Source organism: Melanotaenia boesemani, chromosome 7, assembly GCF_017639745.1.
Source record: "Melanotaenia boesemani isolate fMelBoe1 chromosome 7, fMelBoe1.pri, whole genome shotgun sequence".
In the NCBI taxonomy this organism is placed as follows: Eukaryota; Metazoa; Chordata; class Actinopteri; order Atheriniformes; family Melanotaeniidae; genus Melanotaenia; species Melanotaenia boesemani.
The window spans coordinates 34,939,153-34,951,106 of record NC_055688.1 but is presented as its reverse complement, the minus strand read 5'-3'; the positions used below and the strand labels follow the sequence as shown (position 1 = coordinate 34,951,106).

Below are 11,954 nucleotides of genomic sequence, written 5' to 3'. Positions count from 1 at the left end.
ATCACATGACGCAGCGCTTCTCCTGAAGTCTCGCGATGATTGATTAAATGAACGTCACCAAGAAAGGATTTGCAAATGGAGGTAGAAGATATGGTTGCTGTTTGAACGCCTAAAAGGTTGTTATTTTGATATCGATCATATATTAATTGTGACTTTATTTTGTTTGTTATTTGTTTATGTTTGTTATTGCGATCACTATGTAATATAGCTTTCGTTTTCTCGCTTGGTAAACGCTACGTTAGCATTAGCAACCAGCTAGCGATATTAGCCTGTGCTATGTTGTTGTAGACTTAATGTTCATATTTGCCTTTAATAAGCCAGATATGATATAAAATATGTTATACCAACGTTGACGAAGTTAGCCTTTTTGTTATGAGGGTTTTTTCCCCTGCCCTTTTACGTGTGCTTTGATGTTTACAGTAACGGAGCATTTCTTTGAGTTTGACGCGATGTTATTTATGACACTAATGTTGTTTGAGTTTTAACACCAAATTGGTATTTGTACAGCAACATTACCAGTTTATATTTTTATATTACTTTGTTTTTAAATTTAATTTAGGGTGAAAGATTATGCTACTTGATAACAGTGACTGAGGGACATTTTTGTATTAGTTTATGTCCAAAACAAAACGTCTAAAAACAACAAACCGGCGAAAAACATAAACACAACGGAAAACCCCAATATAAAGAACGGGATTTTGTTCCATTATTATAAATGCATTTTAATTGCAATTACTCGGCCTGCTAGTTTAAAGACTGTAATCTAGACTTTACGCAGTAGCATCAGTGATACCTGTAACCATATAAAGCTCAGTAGTGTAAAGGTCATGATCACCTTTACAACTCAGTGCAGTTTCACATTTTCTTTCTGTTAACACACATTTGTGTTTACTGGACTCTGCTGTATTTATTCAATGATAGTCAAGTGTTGAAATTTTCAAGGACTGGATTGAGGCAAGCTATTTAGGAATTATTTAAAAGGTAATTTTATATATGTGGTGACTTAAATATAGATCTGCTGAATCCCAATAACACAAAATGAAGGACAATTTTATAAATACAATGTATAGCAGAAGCCTATATCCAGAAATCACCAGACCCAGCAGAATCACAGCTCATTGTGCCATTTTAATTGACAACATATTCAATAATGACATTGAAAACAATACAGTAAGTGACCTGTTAATTAATGATATCAGTGATCTCCTACCGGTTTTTACAGTTTCTGAAACTAAATGCAGAAGAAATCAGTTGGATAAAAAACCAACACACAGAAGACTGAGAAGAGAGAACACCATTTAAGAATGATTTGCTAAGCCAAAACTTGTAAAGTGTATTTGACACAAATCATATTGACAAAGTATATAATCATTTTCTTGGGGATTTTCATAACATTGTATAGTTAAAAATGTCCATTTTAACAATATACCAGAAAGCAAATATATACAGATCGACCACGGATCACAAAGCGTTTACAAAATGCCTGTAACAAGAAAACTGCATTCTATAAACAATTCATGAAATAGAGACCTATGCTGAAAATAAATAGAAAAATAAGTTGATCATTAGTATACGGGCATGTAGGAAGGAATACCAAAATACTAAATAATAACAGAAACAAGGTTAAAGGAATATGGGATATATTAAATGGTATTATTAAAAATGGATCTAAATCACAGTTACCCTCCACATCTTTTGGAGGATACTATTAGAAAAGATAATATGAATCAGCAGCATCAGTAAGTTTTTTTTGTAAATGTGGACCAAATTTGGCAGAGCAAATCCACGATCCATCTGAGGATTGGAATGACATAATGGAGAGGAATCCCAGCTCAATGTTCCTCAGCAGCCAATGAAAAGGAAATAATAAACATTGGAAATAATTGCAAATCTAAGACTTCTATGGACTGTAATAGAATACTTGTGAAAATTGTGAAGAGGGTCATTGAGGGGATGTGTGAACCACTAACATACATCTAAAATTTATTGTTCCAATCCGGTAAATTTTCAAACAAAATGAAAATAGATGTGCCGCTTTATAAAACTGGGGATAAACACCACTTCACAAAATTCTAGAGAAATTATTTAACATCAGATTAGATCAATTCACCAGCAAACATAAACTACTCTCGGACAGTCGATGAGGATTCAGAGCAAAATCTCAACATCACCAGCAATAATTGAAGTAATTGAGGAAATTACCAATGCAGTTGATCAAAAAAAGTATGCAGCAGGTGTTTTTTTAGATCTTACAAAAGCATTCGACACCACCAATCATGACATTTAATAAAAAACTAGAATGGTATGGGATTAGGGGGGTTGTATTGCACTGGGTGAGAAGTTATTTAAGTTGGGAGGACATACTCCGTCATGCTTGGACATTGCTTGCAGCGTCCCCCAGGGGTCAGTCTTGGGTCCAGAGTTATTTAATTTATATTCTGATATCTGTAAGCTCTCAAAAGTACTTGTGTTATTTGCAGATGGCACTAATGTTTGTATTTTATTCTAGTGAGAACAGAAGTTAGGGAGAATTATAATGGTAGAAAAGTTCAAAATAAAAAAAGTAGTTGGATGGAAACAAATTATTGTTGAATTTAAACAAAACTAAAATAATGCTATTTGGTAATTGTAAAAACCCACAGATACAGATAGGTGGTGTCTATATGGAAATAGTTCACGAAAATGAGTTTGTGGGGATAATAATAGTCGATAAAATAAGTTGGAAATCACACATAAAACATGCAACACAAATTATCTCGAAGCATTTCGTTTGTCAGTAAAGCAAAACGTGTTCTGGACCATAAATCACTCCACATTCTGCATTGTTCACCATATTTAAATTACAGTGCAGTGGTTTGGGGAAACTACACTACAGTCACTTTACATACTTCAGAAACGAGCACAGAGAATAATTCACAACACTCGATAAAGAGATCACACAAATCCACTGTTCTTCAAAAAAAAAAAAAACACTGAAATTTAATGATCTGGTTAACTTCAAACAGAACAAATCCACAACCTGCTGCCTAATAATCAAGAATGATTTTTTCAGAGAGGTGGTGGGTATAACTTAAGGGAAAAACTTGGTACAACATTACCAACGTTTTGTGTTTCTTTATGTGGAGGTAAAGTTGTGGAACGGATCGAGTGGGACGCTCAGGCAGTGTCCCAGTATAAACCGGTTCAAGAAGCGGTACAGGGAAGACGAAGGGTGTAGACAGTTATTGGGGGTTTACACTTATATGTTTACGTTTTATGTATATTATGTAAATATTGTCATTAGTTGTATCTGTAAACATGTTAAACCAGGATGTGAACTGGTATAACAGCAGACTTTTTATGTGAAATAGAATGAGTACAGGAATAGAAAAGCTTATGCTTCTTTCTGCTCCTCTTCTAATGTGTTGGTTAGCAATGTTCCCTGCAATATGCTAGCATGTTCGTTCATTCATCATTAGTCATGTTTTGCCTGAGTGATTGGAGTTTTATTTTTTCTGCTGTGAGGACCTGTCTGTAAACAAAGTTTCCACGTAGGAAGAATAAATAAATGACATGAGGAGTAACTGTTTTGACTTTTATTTTTTCTTACCTTGGCCTCTTGTCCTTTTGTTCCAGGTGCACCAGGTACAGCTAGCCATGTCTGAATCTCTGTATGAGAAGTTTTTGGCCCCAGAGGAGCCTTTCCCCCTCCTCTCCCAAAGAGCCAACCTCAGTGATGTGGGAACCCTGGACGTCAGTGACTTTAGCTGTCAGCTTTCATCTTGTCACAGAACGGATCCTCTACACCGTTTCCACACAAACAGGCAAGTGAGAGGAAGCGTGTAGCTTCGTGTGTTTGGAAATGTGAGTCACCTGTCAATCAAGTAAGCTGTATGCAAGAGTTTCCCCTCCCGTTATACTCTGGACACACCAGAGGATGTACCCAGTTTGCATTGTTTGGATTTTCTCTTTTAATTTCTTAGTCTTTTCTTACATAAAGGAAATTTTCAATCCCTGCCTGTAACCCAGGTTCAAGAAAAAAAGGTTCACAAATTGAAACTGTAGAAGTTATTAAAAGTTTAAGAAGAAAATCAAGTTTCCCCTGTGATACAGAGTGGATTACAGGGAAAGCACATGTCAGCACACTTTCTCTGTTGATCAAGTTCTATCTCAGCTATTTGTGATTCTCATTCAAAATGTTAAAGAGACTAATAAATTTACTCCCATCATAAACTCTGGTTCATATTCAACATTGTTCTGGTTTACTGTTTGCTTTTATCTCTACCCACTTTCAAGCTACAGATTTCTAGATATCAAAATTGAACATTTTCTTTGGAAAAACTCTGGTGCCTAAACAGAGATAATTAAATAAATGATTATGTAAAGTGAATGTGAACAGTCACTTGTTCGGATGATTCATCCGTTTGATCTATTTGACCCTCGGCCACGTGGATGTCAGTTTGATTTAATCTGGTATTATTGCTTCTTGGAAACCACAGATTTATGAACTCAACTCGTTACTGAGAAAAGAACAGCAAAAAAAAAGCTTAGACTATGTACTTGCAGGCTGTATTCAGTATTTGTACATATTTTTGGCCAATTTAAGGATAATGATGACCCATCTGAATGGTTTTCTAGTTATTTCCTTAAAAAAACAAATGAAATGCTGATGTCATGCAGCCGATTAGCTTCTCTTGTCGAGCTAAACCCAGAATAAGTCCAGAATACTAATTTGTATTTAACTTTTTTTTTTAACACAGAAGTGAGACTGTGATGTACCAAAGTTGGATTAAAACTGATGGTGTTAAATGGCATAACCAACACTGCTTTGCAGATTTTTGTGTTCTAATGCCTTAAAACTACAAAGAAGAACCATTTACAGAAATGTTCCTGAGGTTGATATTCCTCATTATGTCTGGGAACGTTAAAAGCTTGTGAATAAGTTATAATTACATTCAAGCAGTTAAAGTTAAAGTTGTGCCTGTTAAGATCTCATGTGTCCCTTTTTATGAAGGAGAATCACATTTGATCAGTTCTCAGATCCCTGGAAGATTTTTGTGCATTCTTACATTTTTCTATTTAGAAGATAAATTCCCAACATTAAAAATATTGACGTAGAAGCAGACGAGTATTTGCTTTGTAGTTATTGGTGTTTTTACAGAGCACCGCAGTCGCTTCTCCCTGTGTGCTCTGTCATGGTAGCTTATTTGTTCTGTGTTTTGGTAATGCTCTGGTCACACTTGCATAGTAGTGCTGATGACTTTCTCTGGTACAGTGTGAAGGTGGTGACCTACAGGGATTTCCTTCTCTGAATAAACTCACTTGCCTTGACTAAAACGTCTCCCCCAGAAAGGGAGAAATTTGCTGCTTGAACAGCCCAGGTTACGTGGTGCGTTAACTTTTGATAGTTTGGTTCTGGTGCTCAAGAATCTAGTGGACAGAGAAAAAAAGACCCAACAAACCCTGAACAACACATGTCAAAGCCAAGCGTGAACAGCTGTTTTTATGTTTGATACAGAATAATTTCCTCTTACTTAATGTGTGCTCTCTGTTCTGAGCAGGTGGAACCTGACGTCCTGTGGGACCAGTGTTGCCAGCTCAGAGTGCAGCGAGGAGCTCTTCTCCTCGGTGTCCGTGGGGGATCAGGATGACTGTTACTCCCTTCTGGATGACCAAGAACTAACATCACTGGATTTGTTTCCGGAGGGCAGTGTTTGCAGTGACGTCTCCTCCTCCATCAGCACGTACTGGGACTGGTCTGACAGTGAGTTTGAGTGGCAGGTAAGTTATTCACTGCTTTGTTTAGCAATTTTACTCTTGATTTTATCTTTTCTACCTACTTACCTGATAGATCGATAGATATGAAATGTTAGTTAGATGAAAATCAAGCTGTCAGTGTTTCCTTTGTTGTCTCCACACCTCACTGCTGATCTTCTCTGTTGTCCTCCCAGTTGCCAGGAAGTGACATTGCCAGTGGCAGCGATGTCCTTTCTGACATAATCCCAAGTGTGCCGAGTTCACCGTGTTTGTTTTCCAAGAGGAAGCCGAAGCTTCACCCACATCGCAACCTGGATGAACTGCCTTGGAGCGCCATGACTAACGATGAACAAGTAATCAAAGCCATCACACTTTTCTGACCTTTAGTAGCAGCTGAGCTGAAAGGCTCAGTCATTCCAGCTGCTGGAACAAAAGTCAAATCTCCGTTTATGTCGGCTCACAGGTGGAGTACATTGAGTACCTGAGTCGGAAGGTCAGCACAGAGATGGGCCTGAGAGAGCAGCTGGACATCATCAAGATCATTGACCCATGTGCTCAGATCTCTCCCACTGACAGCGAGTTCATCATCGAGCTCAACTGTCTCACAGACGAGAAACTCAAGCAGGTGAGCAGCGCACTGAGAAACTCACCTTGCTTGTTTTTATTTCAGCTGTTCACATGTGTTGTTGTGTCTTGAGGAGCTCGTGTTGGGCAAACACTTGTAATGTTCTGTGTGCTGTCACAGGTTCGTAGCTACATCAGAGAGCACAGCCCCAGGCAGCGAGCCAGCAGCACCAGGGAGGGCTGGAAGAGGAGCAGCCACAGCAGCGCCAGCACAGGCGGTGTGAGCGGCAGCAGCAACGCCAGCATGGTCAGCTCCGCCAGCTCCTCCACCGGCTCCACCGCCTCCAACTCCGTGGCAGGTAACATCCACCTGGCTGACCAGCTCTTAACCAACCAATGTAGTTTTATTTTAGTCACTTAAACAGCAAGTACGAGCACAGTGAACACAGCTGCGGCTCAGAGCTGCAACTAATGACTATTCTGATGGTTGATTAGTCACAGACTATTAAAACGACTAGTCGACCAATTGGATTATGTGTCTCATCATTATTAAATGGCTCATATTTCACTTTCAGCTTTGAAATCTTGCATGAGGTTGTTATATAAGTCTGACGTTCCTCCTCTTTAAATTTTCGAGCATTGCAGACGTACTTCTGTGGTACGCAAGGCCTGCTTTACAAATCTCACATGTATTTAATTTATTTTATAAGTTTAACGTGAAGTTATCCCAGACTTTTAACGTCCTCTGCCGCCATTTCATTCCCTGGTCAGTGGCCATATTTTTCCCCTGACGGGCTTTTTATTGCGCAGCTTTCAGCAGAGATAGGAAAAGAAGACGATGTCTCACTCTGTAGGTTTTTGTTTTGTTTTTTTTTTTTTTGTTTTTTTTTTTTTTTGCAGACAATAGTCAACAGGTAAATTCGTTGTCGACTATTTTTTATTGTTGACAACGTCTGCTAATCGTTGCAGCCCTACTGCGGCAGCTCCTGTTTCTTCTTTCTTGTTGCTGTTGTTGTAGATATTTGTTGTGTTGTGTTCCAGGTGGTACGGCCTCCGCCTGCAGTGGGAGCAGCGTTGCCAACATCAGCAGAGCCCACAGCGACGGCAACCTTTCCAGTGCTGCAGAACGTATACGAGACTCTAAAGTAAGAAATGTGAACATTTGCATGTGAAAACTGATGTGCAACACACCGCTTACTTTACTTATTGATTTATTATAGGCAATTTCTTTTCATATTTATCAAAATGACTTGCTGCTGTTATTCAGTGATGGTTAAAGTGGAAAAAACGACTTCTGAAACTAATGTGACACATTCAGGCAGAAGAGTCGATGTGAATCTTGCCCAACGTTATAATGATGCTTCATTCAAGCCTTGTACAGATGCAGCAGAAAGCAGACTCATAACAAGTGCAATTTTACTTCAGTTTGTCATGAAATGACAGGTAACCCATTCAGACCTGAGGGGGTGTTGTGAGAGAATTGCTCCAAAATCTGGGCATTGTTTAAAACAACTTCTTATCATCTGAGGGTTTATACCCAGAAACTTACCAACAAAAACACTGACTGAGAAGGAGACAATATCCCAAATTTCCCCCAAGGAGTCCGGCTCAGGGTGGGACGGTTTGGTTCGGTAAACCTTCATCTCTTTTACATTTTCACAGCCAACCTGGTAGCCTAGGCATCGGCCGGATAGCGAACATGCATCGGCTACATAACACAGTGATGTTGTAGCGGTGCACACCTTCCTCGAATCATAACAAAGAAGAATGCGACACAGAAACAAAGGAAGAGAATGGTGGACACCCAGTAGTTTTTTTTTCTTTCTTTTTGACATGTGGCTTTAAAAGATAAATACATAAAAAATCCAACATGTATACTGGTCCCGATTTGTTCTTATTGCTGAGTCAAAGAGGAAGTGATGATTCTTTGGACCAATCAGTGGATTGCAATGTGTCAAGCTCTACATTTAAGGGTCAGATTGGTAAGATTGGGACTGCAACAGATGAGTCCCAAAAACAGTAAGACGAGTTGGTTATTTTTGCACCCTTCCCAGTTTTTTGCCTTTGGAAACGTAAAGGAAATGTGTACGGTCCCGTACCCTCTAGGGGAAACGGGGTTAATAATGCCTCCCACTCCTTATGCTTAAATACAGACTCAACAGGGAAATGGTTTCCTGCCTCAGTTAGTCTGCTGTGATTCATCAGCCTCATCCACATTTTCACAAAGGGGTGCAGTTCAGGATGAGGACGGTAAACATTTTTTAGCATTTCCACGGACAAAAACTGGGAAGGGTGCCAGAATACCTGATCCGAGCTATCCTACTCTTTTTGGGCTCCTTCTGTTTGGGTCCAAATCTTACCGATCCAGCCCTAAACGGTGGAGGTTAACACTGCAATTCATTCATTCACTTCCTGTGCAACTTGGCAATAAGAAGAAATCTGGAACAGCTTCGTGTTTCAATAAATAGTCGAATTTTTGTTGTTTGAAGCCACAAGCCAAGAAGAAGGAGGACAAAGTGCTGGATGTCCACCATCCTCTTCCTTTGTTTTTAGGTCGCATTCTGCTTTAAATTTAAGGAAGACATCGTGCCACTATGACATCGCTATCCAGCTTATACCCCTCCTACCAGGTAAGGGTATGGCTGGCTGTAGAAACCCAGCAGAGATCAGGGTTTACCAAATGAAAACCCTCCCAAACCAGTCCCCTTGGTGGGTCACCCCTCTTCCACCAAATCAGATCCAATTCTGGTCCCAGAGCCAGTTCTAAATGGTCTGTATTTATATAGCGCTAAGCTATGTTGTTTTTTAGTTTTTGAGCTTCTGTACAGGACCTCAGTCTCGTTTTACTTCACAGAAGAGTTTTTATCTTGTTTTACCTGCTGTTGTTATGTTCATATCACCAGTCTTGTTTGCAGTGCAGAGCAGCATAAACAAACTTTTAATTGACTTTTATTTTACGAGCCTGGCTGTAGATAAAATTTACACACGCTGTTTTCAGCGGGAAACAGTAATACTAACAGGTGATGTTAAAATGTTTCTTCTCTGCTCCTCAACTTACTGCTGCTCTGACTTCAGTGTTTGTTTCTTTGTTTTTAACTGAATGAAGCAGACATGATGCTACACGGACTCTAGATTTTTAAATATGGCAGTCAAAACATTTTAGTTGTTTTACTTCATTTGGTGTCAGTTTTTCCTGGATCATACAAGTCCACCATCTCAGAACTCCCCTCTCTTCCCCTCATGTTTTCCCCCAGAAACGTTCAAAGCAGCGAAAGCTCCAGCAGAAAGCTCTCCGCAAGCGGCAGCTGAAAGAGCAGCGTCAGGCTCGCAAAGAGCGCCTGAGCGGACTGTTTCTGAACGAGGAGGTGCTGTCGCTACGGGTGACGGAGGAGGACGATCACGGTGATGATCTGGACATACTGATGTGACAGCAGTGAATCACTCAGTGCTCCCTCTATGCCTGCTCTCTCCCTACAAAGCCACTACCATAGAGCTCATTCACCACTCTAACCCTCACCATGCATGCATCAGCTCTCTGTAGGCTATTAAAGCCTTTAGCTGCAATAATGTGCTTAGCAGTAATTACTCTGTGGCCTAAAACTTAGCTTAATATCTTAGCTGCTTATACAAGTGATTCTATTGCAGTCGCTACTATGCTAGTCGCTATAATGCTAATGCTTTGATGGGAAACCAATCTCAGTCTAGCCTGCTTACAGTCAGAAGCTAAAGTTGAACCAGCTGACAAACTGTTTATTAAAATTAAATATGTACTAATTACAGTTATTTCATCCTAATATACTTAATAAGAAGACTGCTTCTAGATGCTTTTATCTCCACTGCTGCTAATACAACCAGGACAGGCAGAAGGACAGATCAGAAGAGAAATACCATGTCTTTGATACATTTCTCGGTGAGCTGTAAATGTAGCATGAGTGTATCACAGGGTTTACTCTCATATTGTGACAGAAAATCTGGATTTTGATGGCTAACATTGAGCAGTTATTCACAACTGGGAATGTTTTTAAGTTAACTCAGAGCTAAAGTTGAGTTTCAGGACAGTTTACGTCCATCTTGAAAATCAGGTGTTTAAAAGTGAAGCAAGCTGGCCCGTCTTTCTGTCCGCTGAGTGTTGTGGCCCCATTTCACCGTCAAGGCTTAGAGGGAGCACTGAAACACTGCATGTTTGACTCGTCGCCCACACTGAATCCTCGTGTGGTCCTGTAACTACCAGCCAGCGTCATGATGTGCATACAGCTGTTCAAACAGGTGTTGTAAATAAGTGGTAAATAACATCATATTCACAGCTTGCTTTTGGGTTTCTCTTTGGAAATAGTTTGATTTGAAGTTTCTTTCTTTTTGTGTGTACTGTAAATGGCCACAGCAGTTAAAAAGCTCTTGTTACTTGGTCTTTGCAGTATTGAGTCTTATGATGCATTTTGTGGCATTTCATCACATTTTAAACACAGATCTTTGTTTTTTCTTTGGAAAACTGCCACTGAAATGATTTAATCACGATGACAGATGTCAAACGTGAGGATTAATATGAGATAATGTGGCCAGTTTGGTTAAAACGCTGAACTTTAACTGGTTTTTTCAGGATGTGAGTCTTAAAACTGAGGTTCAGAGATGTACTCAGTTTACACTGCAGGATGTTAAGATGCCACAAAACAGCGTTTTTGAGGATTGTAGCTAACATGCTGTTTTCATTTTTGGTAGTTTTATTTGCTTTGTGGAGTTATTTTGTTATTGTTGTTTTCTCTCTTTTTTCCTGCTCATTTGTTAGAAGCTCTTTTCCGCAGCCTGTGGGCCGTAATGTGATGGACCACTGCAGTTACTGGCCTAAAAGCCTGCTGTCCTTTTTAATAAAGTGTATTGTTCACATATAAAGTTATTAATTCAAACAGTTATGTTTAAAAACAGCTTTATGTATTGTGTAGCAATTAATTATTTAAAAGTCTATTTTGAAAATTGAGAATTTTGACACAAAAGCAGAAAAAAAAATTAAAATGTGTGATGCACCAACATTATTTGTGCATAAGGTACCATGAACTGCAGAAAAGGAATTAAAGAAGCTTTTTTTGGGAGGGGTGTATTTAGTCCGCTCAGTACTGTTAATATTGTAAACTTGACAAATAAACTGTTGCATTCAGAGGCATTTTTACATGTGTGCATGTCTAATTAAAAATTATCATAATGGTGAGTTTTCACCGGTGGAAGGGGATGTGGCAGCCCTCAAGATTTAAGGCTTTGCCATAATACACAAAGTTGTCATAACTTCCACATACAAGCAGTTATCAACAATTAACTGCTCATATTTGATGCCAGTCCCATCCTGAAGATATCCACATATCAGTGCCCTGGCCCTGCCCACTAACAACAGTTTCTTTTTGCTAGCTGGTGGCCTCTTTCTCAATAATAAATCCCATAAACTTTGAAATTTGTCGAAGTCCTATCAAGATGCCACAGTGAACATTTCTGCCTTTTCTCCGAATGTATCCATGCCGAAGACCAGTGCAGTGCCATGAACAGGAAGTCCAAGCTTCACCAAACCTGTTTTCCTACAGTGAATGAGAAAATCAAAAATCAAAGACAGACAATTTTAACAAATCACAAGCTTTGTTTCTGTTGGTGTCTAATCGCTTTACTAAAGTAAC

At 39.3% G+C, this 11,954-nt stretch overlaps 1 protein-coding gene across 1 annotated transcript; it reads left to right on the top strand.

Annotated features, from left to right (window-relative positions):
• Positions 1-28: 28 nt before the first annotated feature.
• Positions 29-11,451, top strand: fam199x (family with sequence similarity 199, X-linked). The gene is made up of 8 exons (XM_041989409.1): positions 29-116; positions 3,616-3,803; positions 5,541-5,760; positions 5,931-6,089; positions 6,200-6,361; positions 6,482-6,659; positions 7,342-7,445; positions 9,555-11,451. Exons 2-8 carry the CDS (start codon positions 3,637-3,639, stop codon positions 9,726-9,728), a joined length of 1,164 nt encoding a protein of 387 aa, XP_041845343.1. The 5' UTR covers positions 29-116; positions 3,616-3,636; the 3' UTR covers positions 9,729-11,451.
• Positions 11,452-11,954: the final 503 nt, after the last annotated feature.

Excerpts from the sequence above, each read along its gene's own strand:
- fam199x (XM_041989409.1), top strand. The coding sequence starts at position 3,637 with ATGTCTGAATCTCTGTATGAGAAGTTTTTGGCCCCAGAGGAGCCTTTC. Across the intron at positions 6,660-7,341 it reads CGCCTCCAACTCCGTGGCAG|GTGGTACGGCCTCCGCCTGC; the intron begins GTAACATCCACC and ends GTTGTGTTCCAG. Across the intron at positions 7,446-9,554 it reads AACGTATACGAGACTCTAAA|AAACGTTCAAAGCAGCGAAA; the intron begins GTAAGAAATGTG and ends GTTTTCCCCCAG.